Consider the following 18,486-nt stretch of genomic DNA (forward strand, 5'->3'; position numbering starts at 1 on the left):
GTATATTAATGGTAGTCAAATTAGCCAGATAAAACCAAAAGTATTTTATAACTAAACAAGGCATAATTTCCTGTATTCACTGCAGGCAATATTTTCGGCTTATTTTATTAGTGAACGCGTTCAACTTTATAGCTTTTTAAGGTACATGGTAAATTGTGACAGATTCAGTAAGTTGTTGCAGAACTTTGAATGTATACGGGAACTTCAATATACTAAACCTATTTCCGGATCGTAGAACCATATATAATAATATTTAGTTTCATTATTTCAAACCTGCATGAATATCATAGCATTCTTAGCTATATGTACAAGATGTAGAAAGAAGCAAGAGCATTAACTTCTAAGAGTTGTCCAACATACCTGACTTTAAGTTGTTGCCATGTTTTTGATGCTGTTTCGTTTACCTACCCATGCAGTATTGTTCAGCGACACTATTATATTTATACGATAAGCATTTTCTATACCGACCTATTTAAACAGTCACACAATACGTAGATATATAGCTCTAATTTCTATAGAAATTTAGATACCTCAACACAAAAATCAGTGGTAATTTTTGCCTCCCGTAGCGCAGTATACAAAATGGAATATTTGCGGTAGGTTTTTTGATAAAGGATCACAGGTGTGTTAATTGCTAGACGGTATAATGAATCATTCATGGCATAATTATGTACCATGAATATTAATTGTCTCGGTTTTTAGAGACCTTAACGATATGCCTAAATCTTTATAGTTTATAATGCAAAGAATATGCCAAACCTTGTACCAAAATTCATTCACAAGCTTCATTGTGATTTTCCCACTGAATAAACAAATACTTGGTGTTTAAGTCTGTAATTAATTGCCTTGTCGACATTGCCTTTTGTTAACTTCCAGGTTTTTTCACACTGGAAATGTGACAGTAGATGCAATTACTATTTAAAACACGATTAAACCATCATATTTTCATACATTTAAATTGTGTTGTTTCTTTTCTTTCCCAAATGAAATGATTTAAGGAAATGTACATTACGTGCATGCATATTCTTTAATTAGAATAAGTCCATTTTCATCAAATAGCTGCCCTGAAATTAACTCGAAACGAAGTTAATTTCAACACAGATTTCAATCAGCAAATAAAGCTTTTTCTCTGAAAATTTCTACCAAGATGAAGATCGTGGCGTTGGCTCTGGGGTTTGCAAAATTATGCTCTAGCTACCTTGTGATATTTTACAGTCGAATTGAATCATTACATCCGGGATACGATGCATGTACTTCCGGTATGTCACGCGGATAATTTGATGCTTACAATTTGCAAATGGCTCCTACAGACGATAAATTATTTAATTAATAACCTGGTAAAAGAAAGCAATGTACGAACTTGAAGCCAGTTTAAAGAGGACTTCAACATGCTATAGCCTATAGTAAAGATTAAATTATGTCAAGTGTGTTTTGTTTGAACGACTTTCGACAAAATTAATGTTAACCCTCGTGGCTGTGCACATTGTAAGGTAAGTCTTTATAAGAATATAAAGAACACTAAACGCCTTATAACCCAAATGTATTAACTCCGTATAACATATCTCAGTACAATTTTTGCACTACATACACCGCCAAAAGTCAATTGCATCCTCCATTGCCGGTCTTGTTTTAGAATCTCTCCTCGTACAAGCTTCAACTAAAGCTTTGATATTAGCATTTGAAATTCTTCCAAATTGTTCCTTTCTCTTCGCTTGATTTGGCAGCTCACAAATACACATCTCACACACCAGTATACCGTAGCTAAAAACGTCGATCTAAAACAAAAAAATATGCCAATAGCGCGGTTCTCATATGACAGATTTTGCAAAGCAACTTATTACAACAAATGATCATTGGCTCGGTGGTTTGTTGGTCTCGATAACAAATCAGAAACTGGTTAAGAAAAGTTAACATATATTTAAAAATGCACAAACTACTACACTGTAATCGATACTTATTTGCTACATCGCGAGTGTTTTTGAAAAACTACTTTCAACTACTATTTTGACAGTACTATTCGTGCTTCATTAAGTTTGCGTTATATATTTCAATTAAAACGTATCAAAAAATACCAAAACATTGTCCTCTATGCTTATCTACTTGTATATATGTTTATGGCAGGCTATAGGCCCTATGTTCTTCATAGAGTAAAATGTGCTTAAATGTCCCCCGCATTTGGACATTCATCATTCCAGTCTCCATTCTGTCACATCCGATAATGCATCATAGCACACTTTCATTGACCATCTCTTTTCAACCTCAGTAGCCCAGCTTGCCACCATGACCCCATGTATTTTTGGTATGTTGATTTTGTTGTTATCCATTTCTGGACGATACCCTTCAACCAGCTTTTCTCGGAATTGGACTTTTTCGATAGGCATAAATTCTCTGAACGCATGGGCGCCATACCACATCTCCCACAATACAATACCATAACTGTAAACATCTGCTGCTTTTGTACGATTCCTGAGGTCTTCGAGCACCTCGGGTGCAAGGTTAGTTATGCTTTTCTCTGTTTCCAAAAATTGGCCCACAATTCCAATATCTGATATCATCGTTGTCCCGTCCTCGTCTTCCTGTTGGGCAAAAAAATAAATTACTATTTTTAAATTTTTCAAAATTTAAAAAACACCTAAGAAAACAGTTCAAAGGAAGAAATGAAACAATTGTTCACCCTCGGTCACGCGAATTCCTTAAAGTGCGTTATATATACTTATTTCTAAAAAGTGATAATAATCGCTTCATTATAGCAATAATAAAAATTAACCTTATGGTGATCTCTCAGTTTTTTAACTCAGGTTACCTATTATAGTTAAAGGGCCGAAAAGTATAGCTTTAATAGCCTCAATATAAATATGCAGTATAATAAGTGTATAAGTGTACTAACCAAAATATTTTCCAGCTTGAGATGTCTGTGAATAAGTCCTCTCTCGTGAATGTAGTTTAAACCATCCGCTATGTCCATCGCCCTCTTAATGAACTTGCCGATTGCTAGTTTGGAGTTTTCAGACTCCGCTGGGGTCAGAATTTGGTTTTTGAAGATGGCACTTCGCAGGTTTTGTCGGGCTGCTTCCATCACGAATATAAATTGGTGGTCTTTGGATAAAAGAGTATTATCACTAGTTCGGGCTGCTCCAAAATACTTGAGAACGTTTTTATGTCTCAAATCTCTAGAGAAAAAAAGGATATCGTAAACGTTAGGATTATTTGAAATGGGTTGGACATGCAGGAACGTATATGTGTTGAACAAAATATCATAAAGGCATTCGGCATTAATGGCATTGAATTTTATAACACAAGTTACACTAGGAACACATGTAGGTCGAGTGATGTGTCGATGCGTGAAAAGTGTAACAGTGTGCGCTCGATTTAAGGCTTAGGACAATAAATTTTTCTCGATCATAAAGACATTTGTTGGTTCCGCAATGCAAGATACACACCTAATGTGCAGTTCTTCCTGCAAAAAGTATCTTGAATTCGGTTCATCAAATTGTTTCTTGAATACTTTTACCGCCACGTTCATTTCAGAAGTCTCTGATTTATTTCTTCCAAGATTCTTTAGCTTCCCTTTGTACACTGTAGATACCTCCCCCTCGCCGACGCATGAACGGTGGTCTTTTTTCCAGTCAAGATCACTGGCATTTATTGTTGCTGGACAGAGCTTAATTCCCCAGGGTAGGATTTCATATATAATCTCGAGACTTTTCTTCTGAATTGGGTCATACATTCCCAATATTTCACTCTGTGTTCGTCTGTCATTAAATAATTGCGTCACCAGTTTTCGATCGGCCTCGATCAGGGTGGGAATTTGATCTCCATACCTTGATAGCACCATTCTGGTGTTCTCCATCAGGCGTTGGGCATATTGTAACACGTAGTCTTTTGGAAGTTCCTCCAAAAATTTTTCGGATCGTTTTCTAAGTTGTTCAAGCGGATTGTTTATAAATTTTCGTGAATCTTCTTTTTTTTATCAACTTTACCTTTTATACCCAATGCTCCCAAAACTGGCATACCAATCACCAAACCCGCCACACCGAATGGAATCAAAAGAGGACTAATCACTCCGAAGATAACTTTCGCCTTTAAGGGAATTTTATTTTTGTTCCGTGAAAGATAAGCACGTCTGTCCACACTATACATCGCTTTATCAACACCTTCGAGTTCCTCCTCCAAAAGATTCAAACTAAAGCGGCAATTATATAGATAACATTTGAGAACAGGCAGTAAACAATGTACTTTAACTTAACTAATTGGTGTGAAAATATAAATAACCGAAAATAATCAACAATTAAATGTACTATATTGAAAGTCGCGTTGTCAAAATCAAGTTTTTATACTGGTCGTAGTTGATTAATGACTTTTTGTACAGTGTTTTCTTTAGGTTTTGCCCCTATTCTGTATTCTCTTTCGATATACTCGTCCAATTGTTAGTTTTTTTACAACGCTAACAATTAGATGTTTTGTTTGCTATGCCAGCCTACGAGGGCATTATACAAGTATCCTTTAAGCATCCATTTTTGCTTGGAAACAAAGAAAAACTCTCGAAAACGTTGCCCTGTCCTGTAAGACCTTTATTTTTATATAAAAGAATTATAATGCGAAAGGTGCCTTTGAAATGTGTACTACATACAACATTTTTGAGCGATTTAGATCGTGATTTATTACCAAATAAAGCATTTAGTTTAGCATAATATTTTTGGACATGAAAATTGCCACGATACATATGTAAGCTCTTCAATTGAAAATGCGCAGGATCTGCCTAACCTTTTACGAAATTCGTCCAGAATCTCCCTATGAATTTCAGCATAAACTTGATGGCCATTTTCCCACTCAATTAGCAATTCTTTGAATCGGCTATCAATTGCTTCTTTGATGTTTCTCTTTGTCATTTCCCAAGTTATTTCTTCCTTCGGAAGTGCACAATTCGTCCAAGAGCAGAATTTCGTTTTGAAATCCATCGAGTAGATATAAACTTCGAGTTTGGCTTGGAGAACTTTGGTCTGGGTTTTCACTCTTTCCTCCATTTCTCTCTTTACATCTTGCTCTTTTCGTTCAATCTTTTCGATGCGTCTCTCGATTTCTTCCATTCGTTCACGGGTTTCTTGGTGAGTTGATTGCACCTCTTGGTTGAAGAAGTAGGTTACTCTATAAATTTGATACAGCAATGCATATAACGACCTAGAAAAAAATAGTTTTCTTTTAAAGAAACGCGTAATATAATTGTCTGCTCAAGAGTCAACAGTTTCGGAGACTCATCTAGACAATTTTGCTTCTGCACTACAAAATTAGGAATTTAAATCCTTTCATCAGGGACTTTTCTCATGTAAATTAAAAAGAGTAGCCTACTGCTGCTACGTTCGCAACTATTATAGCTAATAACAACAATAACAACAATAACAACAATAAACTTTATTAGCACCATAGAAAAACTTTTTTTTAAATTACAAAGTGAAATTCAACTAAATAGTGCAGGTTATCTGAAATAACAATAGTTAATCCAGTCAGATAACCTCTAATTTATTTGAGACATTAAGGGGTCGCTAATAAATGAAAAACTTGTACAAGCATTAAATGATAAAAATAATATTAATAAACGTTATTAAATCACATATAGAGATTTAACCTATTGTTAATATTCTTTTTGAACCTGAATCTCGGAAACATTTTCATTTCTTCGTAAATAGATAACGCTAGCTAAAAGTGTCTTTCATCGCAATTTACGAATGTCTGTGCATAAATCTAAGCTATAATGGTATTCTTAAATGTGTATAGACATTAATTTGAAAACCAAAGCCTTTTAAACACAAAAATACAGCGAGTGACAAAAATAAAAATTTTATGCATCAAAACATATTTATTACCGTTCAATTTCTTTCTAATTTTGTTCAACGGAAGTTAGATATTCTTTCTGAAAGAATTTTTTATGTGTCGAATATAAAGAAAATGTGCTGAAATTTAACAATTACGTTTGCACGGATTTTCACTCCTATATATCTCGACGCGATCTTGATTTGAAAAGAATGACAACAAATTGCCGTCAAAATGCCAAAGCCGTATATGCATTTCTATATACATGTGGAAATATCATACATCCAAAATATTGTATAAAGTTAATTTACTCATTGAAAAACGATTTCTATTTCATCACATGTAATAAAAAGTTCTATACTTACTGCCAGTGATTGTACAACCTAATATTTATTGCCCTCAAAACCATCGTCTTAATTTTTTGGAGTAAATCATTGAACTCTTCTGTGACTCCGCCATATTCCTGTACTTCGATGGCCTCTGTTATTGACATGTACACAATTTGATGATTCAAATTTGAATCTTCCCAACACTCTCTTAACTTTGCGACGACATGATTCTTCGTTGCTGACCTTTCTCCCTCTTTTACTTGATCCCATTTATTGCAGATAAAAAGCGAACATTCGGCTAAATGGTGAAGGGTCTCAACGCCGCCATCAGATGACTTCACCTTTTTTAAGATGTTCCTTAACTGCAGTATACGAATGATATGATTGTATCAGTCAAGACGCAATTATATTAGGGTATTAAAATATTATATGAGCAAGTTTCGAAGTTTGTCTGTTCCAGAATCTAATTGGTTAAGACTACGTCACGTGAAAGGCGGGAAATCCGAGTGTTTACCACAAAATCTTGTTTATCAGGTTTGAACCGGTTTGATAGGAGGTTAATACTTCAACCACCGGGATTAATAAAACCGGAAGTGGTGATGCTACGTCACATCACGCGACATATGACCTTCGAAATTCAGAGTTCAACCATAGTTTCTCTGCCTAATAATTCTTAATTATATTATTTTATGGACATTAAAATATTTTAAAGTTTTCCTTTATTCACCTTCTCTTTGATATCTTTCTGTATTCCTCCAGCACGGGAAACGTCAAGAACATAAATGAACGCAAAAGCATTCGGAAGATAATTCATCAGAACTGCATCCATTTCATCACATTCACCCAGGCCTGGACTATCGACAATAACAATTTCTTCCTAAAGTACAGAATAAAGAAAGTTTAAACCGTAATGCATGCATGTGCATACAGTCATTAACTATCGTATTTATTTAACAATTATTCTCCGAAGGCGGTGTGAATATCACTAAATAATACAGAGGTGATTTTTTGAAAGAAAAATCTGCTGTAGAAACGACAGTTCGATTAGTACATTTCGAAGCGACAGTACGGCGATTTAAATAAAACAATGCATATTTTGGCGTTAGTTTTTACCATAGTAGTTTTTACCATAAAAATAATTTTATGTCTAATTTTTGCGCTTTCAGGCACAGCATTTTCGTCAAAATAACATATTTCTTCATCCGTCACTTTGACAAAAACAACTCGCCGGATTGAAAAATCCGCTTAGTCGCATAATAATCCGAGGTCGCTCGACCAATCAGAGGCAAGAATTTTCAATAATCATCTTTGTAATCAAAGTTTTTTCCAATCCTTAGTGAAACAGTTACAATCCCCCAATTTTCTTATACGGTTTTAAAACCAATAACGATAACATATGTACATATATAGAGGAACAGATAGATAATATTCTGAAATCCCACATTTCCACCATGTGTCAAACAAAGAGAATTCTGAATATTATTGATTATTTATTTGAATTCCTAATAATTTGAAAGGCAACGGTTCACCTCAAGTAATTCATGCGTCCAAAAGATTTCTACTCTAGTATATTTAGATCTTTCGTTGGACTTCCTTTGCACGAAGGGAGCGATTTGTTCACAGTAATTTTTGCCGCATTCTTCTTTTGTTCTCAACGGATGTATTTCAGGTTTGGGCATCCTTTGTTCCTCATCGTAGTTATAGTGAGCAATCAATTCTCGTTTTTCCCCATGTTTTACCTCGCATATTGTGGAGGTGGTATTGAGATTGTGATGTGGAAGAAGCTCTTCGCCGAGAATAAGATTGACTAAACTACTTTTTCCGGCGCTACTTTCGCCTAAAAAATTGTAAAGATAATTTTTTTTCAATGTTTCATTGCATACTGCACGGTGCTGCACGAGGTATGTGTTTAAATGTCTGTTAGGTTAACTCTAGCTGCATGGCTAAAGCATTTAAAAATCTGGGGTCGGTTGTGTGAAAGCCGGATAGTGATATTAGCCGGATAGTGAAAACCGGCCCCAGGCTTTTAACAGTTCATTTATAAATTTGAATGGGTAAATGTTTCAGAAATCTTGTCCGATTCGATAGAGACTCAATTTTCTAAGTTTTGAACAGAACAGAAATCCAGAAATGTATTACTGTGTCTCTTTGTGTTCGACTGGCAAGAACAAAAACAGCAGGTCGAAGTTTAGCCTTAGGACAGGGTTGGCGCTGATAATTGGGGTTTGAACAACCTGCCCTTGCAATATATAACCAACTACAACCTTCAATACCTGCAATAAGGATGTTATATTCTGTTTTCGTTAAGCGCTCCCTTTCTTCTCCCAAAACATTCAAAACACTTCCATCGCTATAGTAAACGTCTAGAACCTCAATCGCGTGGCTGCCCAATTGCCTCACACAATCGTCAACCTGGAGATTAAAGTCCAGCAGCGTTTTTCTCTTCAACATATCCTCGTCTTTAGTCATGGCTATTACCCCAAATCCCTTTTAAATATAGTAGAAAATATGTTGAAGTGTGGATAATTTTTGCCGCAGTCTTGTTTAAAATCACTGAATAAAAACCTCGATTTCGTTTCATTAAAAAAATGTTAAATGTGATGACAACGAATTACGATGAGAACACCTGATATTTAAAAAGTTAAATCTGAGGCAATTTTCAACCTCGTTATAATCATGTTTTTACAATCTAAACGTAAAGCTTTCGGGAATATATAGTGATTAAATGCGTCCGTATGCTCGAAAGGGGACGCAAAGGTCGCTCGACCACGCTTTGGCCTGTAAATTTACTAAGACTTTATCGCTTTGTGGGACATTTCATCACCAGTACTAGGCAAAAGTTCTCAAAGCATGCGTTTACTTTTCGTAAATATAATAATTCGTAAAAGAATCACCGTTGTGCCATATGAATACTTTCCGCTACCAGAACCTTGGTCTTCGAGTACTCTTTTAGCCGTCTCTTTCATTTTTGAAAGGCATAATTCATTAGGGTCGTGAGCTATATGAAGCAGACGAAATAAACCAAGCATTTCGCTTATGTCTTGTATGTCCTCCACATTCTTTTTGGGCGTTTTTCCGGATATTCGTTTTTGGTGTCTACGACGAATTCTTGTTCTGGCACTGCGGTGTTCATATTTCTAAAAAAAGGACCACTTGAAATTACAGTTAAACTTTAACGATTTCAATAGTGGATTTTTTGTCATCATTTTCGTTCCAATTCTGCCAGATCATTTATATTCAAGTACTTTCTGCCAGTATTTTCGTTTGGCGCTCTGGCACTTTTAGCTCTTATAGGGCGGCCTAGTTGATATGCAAATATAGCTAACATTCTACTATTTCGTATATATTTTAGGAAATCTTTCATTGTACTGCATTACAAGTAATGACGTAACTATTCTTCTCTCAACCAATCAGTGTCCGGTGATTTTTTCATATTGATAATAAATATAATTAGCACGTCAGCAAAAAAGTTGTTTACCATTTTTGTGACATAAATGATTAAAACTATACTGGCCATATATCTGCTACATCACCTGTGGGTTAGAACGTGAAACTTCTTGTGTCGTGAATGTGTTGTATCGTCGTGAGGGGTGTTGATATTCCGACATGTCCTATTGATAATTGATATGTTTGAAAAATAGATAATATTTATCTCAGTTCATAAAAAAACAATGTATTTATAATTAGACGGCTCTGGTTCACATATATTGTCCACAAGGTATAGCCACGTCTGTTCGGCACTATGCCAGTCCACATGACTAATTAGATCTATTTCGTAGTTGATTTCGTAAATTATTAGCTGGTGTTAAAATCGCTCAGTGATAAACAGGAAACAGGACGTTTTTATAATAAATATAATTAATACGTCAGCAAAAAAGTTGTTTAATATTTTTGTGACATAAATGATTAAAACTATACTGGCCATATATCTGCTACATCACCTGTGGGTTATAACTTGAAACTTCTGGTGTGGTGAATGTGTTGTATCGTCGTGAGGGGTGTTGATATTCCGACAAGTCCTATTGATAATTGATATGTTTGAAAAATAGAAAATATTTATCTCAGTTAATAAACAAACAATGTATTTATAATTAGACGGCTCTGGTTCACATATATTGTCCAAAAGGTATAGCCACGCCTGTTCGGCACTATGCCAGTCCACATGATTAATTAGATCTATTTCGTAATTGATTTCGTAAATTATTAGCTAGTGTTAATTTCGCTCAGTGATAAACAGGAAACAGGACGTTTTTATTATAAATATAATTAACACGTCAGCAAAAAAGTTGTTTACCATTTTTTTTGGACATAAATGATTAAAACTATACTGGCCATATATCTGCTACATCACCTGTGGGTTATAACTTGAATCTCCTGGTGTCGTGAATGGGTTATATCCTCGTGAGGGGTGTTGATATTCAGACATGTCCTATTGATAATTGATATGTTTGAAAAATAGAAAATATTTATCTCAGTTAATAAACAAACAATGTATTTATAATTAGACGGCTCTGGTTCACGTATATTGTCCAAAGGTATAGCCACGCCTGTTCGGCACTATGCCAGTCCACATGATTAATTAGATCTATTTCGTAGTTGATTTCGTAAATTATTAGCTGGTGTTAATTTCGCTCAGTGATAAACAGGGGACAGGGCGTTTTATTATGAATATAATTAACACGTCAGCAAAAAAGTTGTTTACTTCTTTTTTGACATAAATGATTAAAACTATACTGGCCATATATCTGCTACATCACCTGTGGGTTATAACGTGAATCTTCTGGTGTCGTGAATGGGTTATTCCTCGTGAGGGGTGTTGATATTCAGACATGTCCTATTGATAATTGATATGTTTGAAAAATAGAAAATTTTATCTCAGTTAATAAACAATGTATTTATAATTAGACGACTCTGGTTCACATATATTGTCCACAAGGTATAGCCACGCCTGTTCGGCACTATGCCAGTCCACATGATTAATTAGATCTATTTCGTAGTTGATTTCGTAAATTATTAGCTGCATGGTGTTAATTTCGTTCAGTTATAAACAAGAAACAGGACGTTTTTATAGCTACAGTACTGTCCAGAAATAACCTAACAATTGAGTTGCAGTCCACCGATAAAAATCCTGAGGGCGGCAAGGGAAGAAATGCCTTCGCAGTGGCCGTTCACTTCCGAACGGAATGTTATGAACAGCTGAGAACGACAACACAATAATCAAATCGAAAAAATCTTAAGAAATGTCTGTCAGACAGAAATACGCCGAGGTTCAACCTCCATCTCACCGCGGTTCGACAGCTCGGTCTGACCTCGGTTCATGCAACCGCGATCAGACCCAGGTTTGACCTAGGTTAACCGCGGTTTTTTATTAGGTTATTTCTCGACAGTACTGTACTTTCCTTGATGTACCTCGTAAACGCCATAAGCACCTCTGGCGGTTTCTTCACTGCCCGTGCCTGAGATTTTTTCGCGCGACTTCATTCGTTTTTTCGCCCTCTTTTTCGATTTGCTAAGATATAACCCCTTTACAAACTGTAAGATAAAGATAGAATGAGATTATCAACTCTATGCAATCTTTATAGCGTCTATATAATAATAATAATAATAATAATATCCTCGATTTTTATAGCGCATGCACATATCCTAAAGTTCAAGGCGCTTTACAAATAGGAAAAGTAGATGCACTTACAATCTTTTACATTTGCTTAATAATTACATACTTATAACACATCTACATCAGTCAAGAGAATGATACAGGGAACTGCCACTAGTGAAAAGTTTAAAAAGATCCTTTTTAAAAGTCGTTTACAGGATGACTTCCGCAAACTGTAATATATTCCGTGTTAGATGTCTGGCAAACATCAGACCTGTCCAGCGAAGTTATTCCGTTATGCCTGTATGGTCATATACTTATCATCATAAGGCTGCTTTCCACTTACGCGTTTTTTATACGCACGTACACGTACGGAAAATTTTGAATGCTTTAAATTTTTATTATTTAACATCTAGGTCAACTAATGCATACAAAAATATGCAGAAAACTAAGTTCCTTCAATTTTCAAAGGTAACATGTATAAGGTTTTTAGACTTTTACGGTGTAAGTGGAAAACAGCCTTTGCTCTTACTTGTCATCTTAATCAACTTTCATTAGAATCTGACTGGCCTACTATCTTCATGCCAGGCAAGAACTAAATCCATGCCGGGTATATTGAAAATGCAATCATTTGTATGTTTTCCCGTGCACAAAATTAAATTATTTTACAAGTTTTTTTTAAGGTCCTAGTGCTTTCATGTAGTAACAATAGGTCATTTCTCGAGAAGTCATAATATTTTTCTATAAGACTACCGTAAGATGTGTTGTGATATGAACAGACAATCAGCAGCGGCCCCTGGATTAGAACTATAATATATTACTACACAGCTTCTTTATTTTAAATAAGTACTATTTAAAATACTCGCGGCCGATCTGTATGGGTATTTACAATGGCGAGTGCGTAGCACGTGAAATGAATAAATTAAGCTTAATGCATATTAGGGCATGTGTGTAACAAAGTTATGAATACTAATTAAGATTAATTGTATCAAAGTTAATATATTAATTAACAATTCATGAGACCTTTATGGAGAATTACAGATGTATACATGTGACCAAAATACTGCGCAATGATTGCAAGTTAGACTCATTAATTATTCATTAATTTCACAAAGTACATTAATGACAGCGCTATTTGTTATGGGTTTCTATTAGAAAAAAAATCCACCAATGCGAAGGGCAAATTAGAGTTCTAGAAATAATTTGTTCTGGCTTAGTTACTCTGGATCCGCCGCTGGTATTTGCCTACTAAAATACTTATAGTGTGGTTTCTGTAATTTTTTTACTTTTCATTTAACAAACAACTATAAATACAAATACTATGCCACACGATGCCGGAATAATTTGAAAACGCAAGAATATTCTTACGGTTACGCGTACCGTCCACACGTATCCGGCGTTTTCGCCCACTGAAACGGAAGAATCTGAAACGCTCTCCACAGTGGAAGAATTTCAAAAAAACGGCTGAGCGGATACGTGTGGACAGCTTTGTAATGAGGCTTGTTTCAAGTCTGGTGGCTTATGCTTGACTTTATATTGGTATATTAGCCTCAAATAAGTCTTATTTAGGTTATTTTCATGATGATGAAAATCTTCGGAAATTCTTGTAGCATTTGCGGAAGTATTTTACGAGAGAAACATGTCCAAAATGTCGGAGTATGGATATACACAATTTCGTATGCACGAAATGCACTTAACAAATACTCAACAACAATAATTATGAGTTTGGGCTTGTCGTTTGTCCAAACAAAGTCCTCATTCTTGTTTTTCACTTTGTATTTGGTAGATTTTTGCTTTGAATTCGACATCCAACCTGTGACACGCGGTGGAAAACATGAAGGTGTATTGCGGGATCAAATAACTTTAGCGTTTTCGAGTCGTTTTGTGTTTACGTGTTGACGCGGATAAATATTTTTGCGTTTTCAAATTCTTCCGGCATCGTGTAGACAGTGCCTATTTGTATAGAGGCACATTCCATGCAATTATGCTCTTAATCTTTTACTAACTCTACTATTGATTCCTGTGAAAATAACTGACCTTACGACGGGTATCGTTTCTTTGCCAGAATGACATGCATTGCATTGAAAAATGCCCGCCATTTCAGCATTTTTCTTTGAAGTTACTCTCCAGTCGTTGTAAAAAGTGTAATATTTGGGTTAAAGTGAGTCTGATCAAAAGATAGGCGTAAACGCTTCGTAGATACATGCATGGAATCAAGTCCAAAGCCAGGCAATACATGCACTAGGCCAGGCCTTGTTTAAAAACTGTTAGAATTTCTGCTTAACTGTTTTATATTACACTGTTAAATTTGTCTCTACATGCATCGGTCATTATTTAGGTATACTGGCTTCCTTATTGGTATAGGAACCCCATTGCGAAACTTTGCATTGGTGAAAAGAGTTTTAACAAGCAATTTTCGATGTGTTTTAACAATACTTGGAAATTCATTGCCACAAAAATCCGCATGACAAAGAATAATTTAATTATTGTGGTATTGCTATAAACTTCCGTTGGGCGTCTTTTAAGGAAGTTTATATGAAATCAAATAGCTCTAGTTGTAGTTTTGAAATCGTTAATTCGCCAGGAATTTTAACTCTGCGGTTTAATATACTATGCTAAATGCTAATAATGATAATATGTAATAATGTAATATCTCGTTTATTAATTTTCGTTTGGAAAGTATTACAATAGAATAGACTTAGCAAAACCTGGTTTATCAGATACAATGATGACTTGAATACGTGAATATTATGTTAATATAACAGTACGAACAGGAGCATATTACCATTAGCTATAGGGATTAAACCAATTCGAGTTTAGAAAAACAATTAAGGCATCATTTCCTGTATTCACATGCAGACAGTATTCGCGGTGATTTCATTAAAGAACGCGTTCAATTTTATAGGTTTTTAAAGTAGCTACATTATAAATTGTGACAGAGATTTAGTGAGTTGTCTTTCAATGTATAACGACAACCTCAATGCAAAAACTATTTCGGAATCGCAGAACCATATCAAACAATAATTGGTTTCATTATCAAAACCTGCACGAATATAATACCATTCCTTATATAGATATATAATAATACCTTGTACGTAGATATATAGAAGAAGCAAGAGCATTATATACCTTCAAAAAGTTGTCGAACATACCTGACTTTAAGTTGCCATACTGTTTGATGGGTTTCATTTACCTACAGTATATTGCCGACGCTCTTTTAATTACGATCTGTACATACCTATTCACACTTATGCAATACTGTGAGACTTAAATCTCATTTTCTATACGATTTAAATACCTCAACACAAAAAAAAGCAGTGATAATATTTGTCTCCCGCAGTGCAGTGTTAAAACTTTGAATATTTCAGGTATGTTCTTTGACAAAAGATCATGCGGGTGTGTTGCTTTCGTTTGTCAGACTATTGCCGCCTCTTCACGAGACATAAACCGATAAATATTGTTGCACTCACTTAAGTATATTATGGTAATATAACAGTAAGAAATAGAGCAGATTAATGACATTTATATAGAGTATATTAATGGTAGTCAAATTAGCCAGATAAAACCAAAAGTATTTTATAACTAAACAAGGCATAATTTCCTGTATTCACTGCAGGCAATATTTTCGGCTTATTTTATTAGTGAACGCGTTCAACTTTATAGCTTTTTAAGGTACATGGTAAATTGTGACAGATTCAGTAAGTTGTTGCAGAACTTTGAATGTATACGGGGAACTTCAATATACTAAACCTATTTCCGGATCGTAGAACCATATATAATAATATTTAGTTTCATTATTTCAAACCTGCATGAATATCATAGCATTCTTAGCTATATGTACAAGATGTAGAAAGAAGCAAGAGCATTAACTTCTAAGAGTTGTCCAACATACCTGACTTTAAGTTGTTGCCATGTTTTTGATGCTGTTTCGTTTACCTACCCATGCAGTATTGTTCAGCGACACTATTATATTATACGATAAGCATTTTCTATACCGACCTATTTAAACAGTCACACAATACGTAGATATATAGCTCTAATTTCTATAGAAATTTAGATACCTCAACACAAAAATCAGTGGTAATTTTTGCCTCCCGTAGCGCAGTATACAAAATGGAATATTTGCGGTAGGTTTTTGATAAAGGATCACAGGTGTGTTAATTGCTAGACGGTATAATGAATCATTCATGGCATAATTATGTACCATGAATATTAATTGTCTCGGTTTTTAGAGACCTTAACGATATGCCTAAATCTTTATAGTTTATAATGCAAAGAATATGCCAAACCTTGTACCAAAATTCATTCACAAGCTTCATTGTGATTTTCCCACTGAATAAACAAATACTTGGTGTTTAAGTCTGTAATTAATTGCCTTGTCGACATTGCCTTTTGTTAACTTCCAGGTTTTTCACACTGGAAATGTGACAGTAGATGCAATTACTATTTAAAACACGATTAAACCATCATATTTTCATACATTTAAATTGTGTTGTTTTCTTTTCTTTCCCAAATGAAATGATTTAAGGAAATGTACATTACGTGCATGCATATTCTTTAATTAGAATAAGTCCATTTTCATCAAATAGCTGCCCTGAAATTAACTCGAAACGAAGTTAATTTCAACACAGATTTCAATCAGCAAATAAAGCTTTTTCTCTGAAAATTTTCTACCAAGATGAAGATCGTGGCGTTGGCTCTGGGGTTTGCAAAATTATGCTCTAGCTACCTTGTGATATTTTACAGTCGAATTGAATCATTACATCCGGGATACGATGCATGTACTTCCGGTATGTCACGCGGATAATTTGATGCTTACAATTTGCAAATGGCTCCTACAGACGATAAATTATTTAATTAATAACCTGGTAAAAGAAAGCAATGTACGAACTTGAAGCCAGTTTAAAGAGGACTTCAACATGCTATAGCCTATAGTAAAGATTAAATTATGTCAAGTGTGTTTTGTTTGAACGACTTTCGACAAAATTAATGTTAACCCTCGTGGCTGTGCACATTGTAAGGTAAGTCTTATAAGAATATAAAGAACACTAAACGCCTTATAACCCAAATGTATTAACTCCGTATAACATATCTCAGTACAATTTTTGCACTACATACACCGCCAAAAGTCAATTGCATCCTCCATTGCGGTCTTGTTTTAGAATCTCTCCTCGTACAAGCTTCAACTAAAGCTTTGATATTAGCATTTGAAATTCTTCCAAATTGTTCCTTTCTCTTCGCTTGATTTGGCAGCTCACAAATACACATCTCACACACCAGTATACCGTAGCTAAAAACGTCGATCTAAAACAAAAAAAATATGCCAATAGCGCGGTTCTCATATGACAGATTTTGCAAAGCAACTTATTACAACAAATGATCATTGGCTCGGTGGTTGTTGGTCTCGATAACAAATCAGAAACTGGTTAAGAAAAGTTAACATATATTTAAAAATGCACAAACTACTACACTGTAATCGATACTTATTTGCTACATCGCGAGTGTTTTTGAAAAACTACTTTCAACTACTATTTTGACAGTACTATTCGTGCTTCATTAAGTTTGCGTTATATATTTCAATTAAAACGTATCAAAAAATACCAAACATTGTCCTCTATGCTTATTCTACTTGTATATATGTTTATGGCAGGCTATAGGCCCTATGTTCTTCATAGAGTAAAATGTGCTTAAATGTCCCCCGCATTTGGACATTCATCATTCCAGTCTCCATTCTGTCACATCCGATAATGCATCATAGCACACTTTCATTGACCATCTCTTTCAACCTCAGTAGCCCAGCTTGCCACCATGACCCCATGTATTTTTGGTATGTTGATTTTGTTGTTATCCATTTCTGGACGATACCCTTCAACCAGCTTTTCTCGGAATTGGACTTTTTCGATAGGCATAAATTCTCTGACGCATGGGCGCCATACCACTCTCCCACAATACAATACCATAACTGTAAACATCTGCTGCTTTTGTACGATTCCTGAGGTCTTCGAGCACCTCGGGTGCAAGGTTAGTTATGCTTTTCTCTGTTTCCAAAAATTGGCCCACAATTCCCAATATCTGATATCATCGTTGTTCCCGTCCTGTCTTCCTGTTGGGCAAAAAATAAATTACTATTTTTAAATTTTTCAAAATTTAAAAAACACCTAAGAAAACAGTTCAAAGGCAGAAATGAAACAATTGTTCACCCTCGGTCACGCGAATTCCTTAAAGTGCGTTATATATACTTATTTCTAAAAAGTGATAATAATCGCTTCATTATAGCAATAATAAAATTAAGCTTATGGTGATCTCTCAGTTTTTTAACTCAGGTTACCTATTAAAGGGCCGAAAAGTATAGCTTTAATAGCCTCAATATAAATATGCAGTATAATAACTGTATAAGTGTACTAACCAAAATATTTTCCAGCTTGAGATGTCTGTGAATAAGTCCTCTCTCGTGAATGTAGTTTAAACCATCCGCTATGTCCATCGCCCTCTTAATGAACTTGCCGATTGCTAGTTTGGAGTTTTCAGACTCCGCTGGGGTCAGAATTCGGTTTTTGAAGATGACACTTCGGTTTTGTCGGCGGCTGCTTCCATCACGAATATAAATTGGTGGTCGTTGGATAAAAGAGTATTATCACTAGTTCGGGCTGCTCCAAAATACTTGAGAACGTTTTTATGTCTCAAATCTCTAAAGAAAAAAAGGATATCGTACACGTTAGGATCATTTGAAATGGGTTGGACATGCAGGAACGTATG

General features: G+C 35.0%; 2 protein-coding genes across 2 annotated transcripts; both read right to left on the reverse strand.

Annotated features, from left to right (window-relative positions):
- Positions 1 to 2,186: 2,186 nt before the first annotated feature.
- Positions 2,187 to 2,555, reverse strand: LOC114523926 (platelet-derived growth factor receptor alpha-like). The gene has a single exon (XM_028544989.1). It carries the CDS (start codon positions 2,553 to 2,555, stop codon positions 2,187 to 2,189), a length of 369 nt encoding a protein of 122 aa, XP_028400790.1.
- Positions 2,556 to 3,939: 1,384 nt separating this feature from the next.
- LOC114523927 lies at positions 3,940 to 18,214 on the reverse strand. The gene is made up of 12 exons (XM_028544990.1): positions 18,137 to 18,214; positions 11,547 to 11,669; positions 10,489 to 10,566; positions 10,079 to 10,156; positions 9,671 to 9,748; positions 9,032 to 9,274; positions 8,411 to 8,624; positions 7,667 to 7,974; positions 6,865 to 7,014; positions 6,174 to 6,499; positions 4,765 to 5,178; positions 3,940 to 4,183 (listed from the first exon to the last, which is right to left on the reverse strand). The coding sequence occupies exons 1-12, from the start codon at positions 18,212 to 18,214 to the stop codon at positions 3,940 to 3,942; spliced, it is 2,334 nt and encodes a 777-aa protein (XP_028400791.1).
- Between the last annotated feature and the right edge of the window lie 272 nt (positions 18,215 to 18,486).

Source organism: Dendronephthya gigantea, unplaced genomic scaffold (genome assembly GCF_004324835.1).
Source record: "Dendronephthya gigantea isolate DGI-Jeju-01 unplaced genomic scaffold, DenGig_1.0 000029F, whole genome shotgun sequence".
Classification (NCBI taxonomy): Eukaryota; Metazoa; Cnidaria; class Anthozoa; order Malacalcyonacea; family Nephtheidae; genus Dendronephthya; species Dendronephthya gigantea.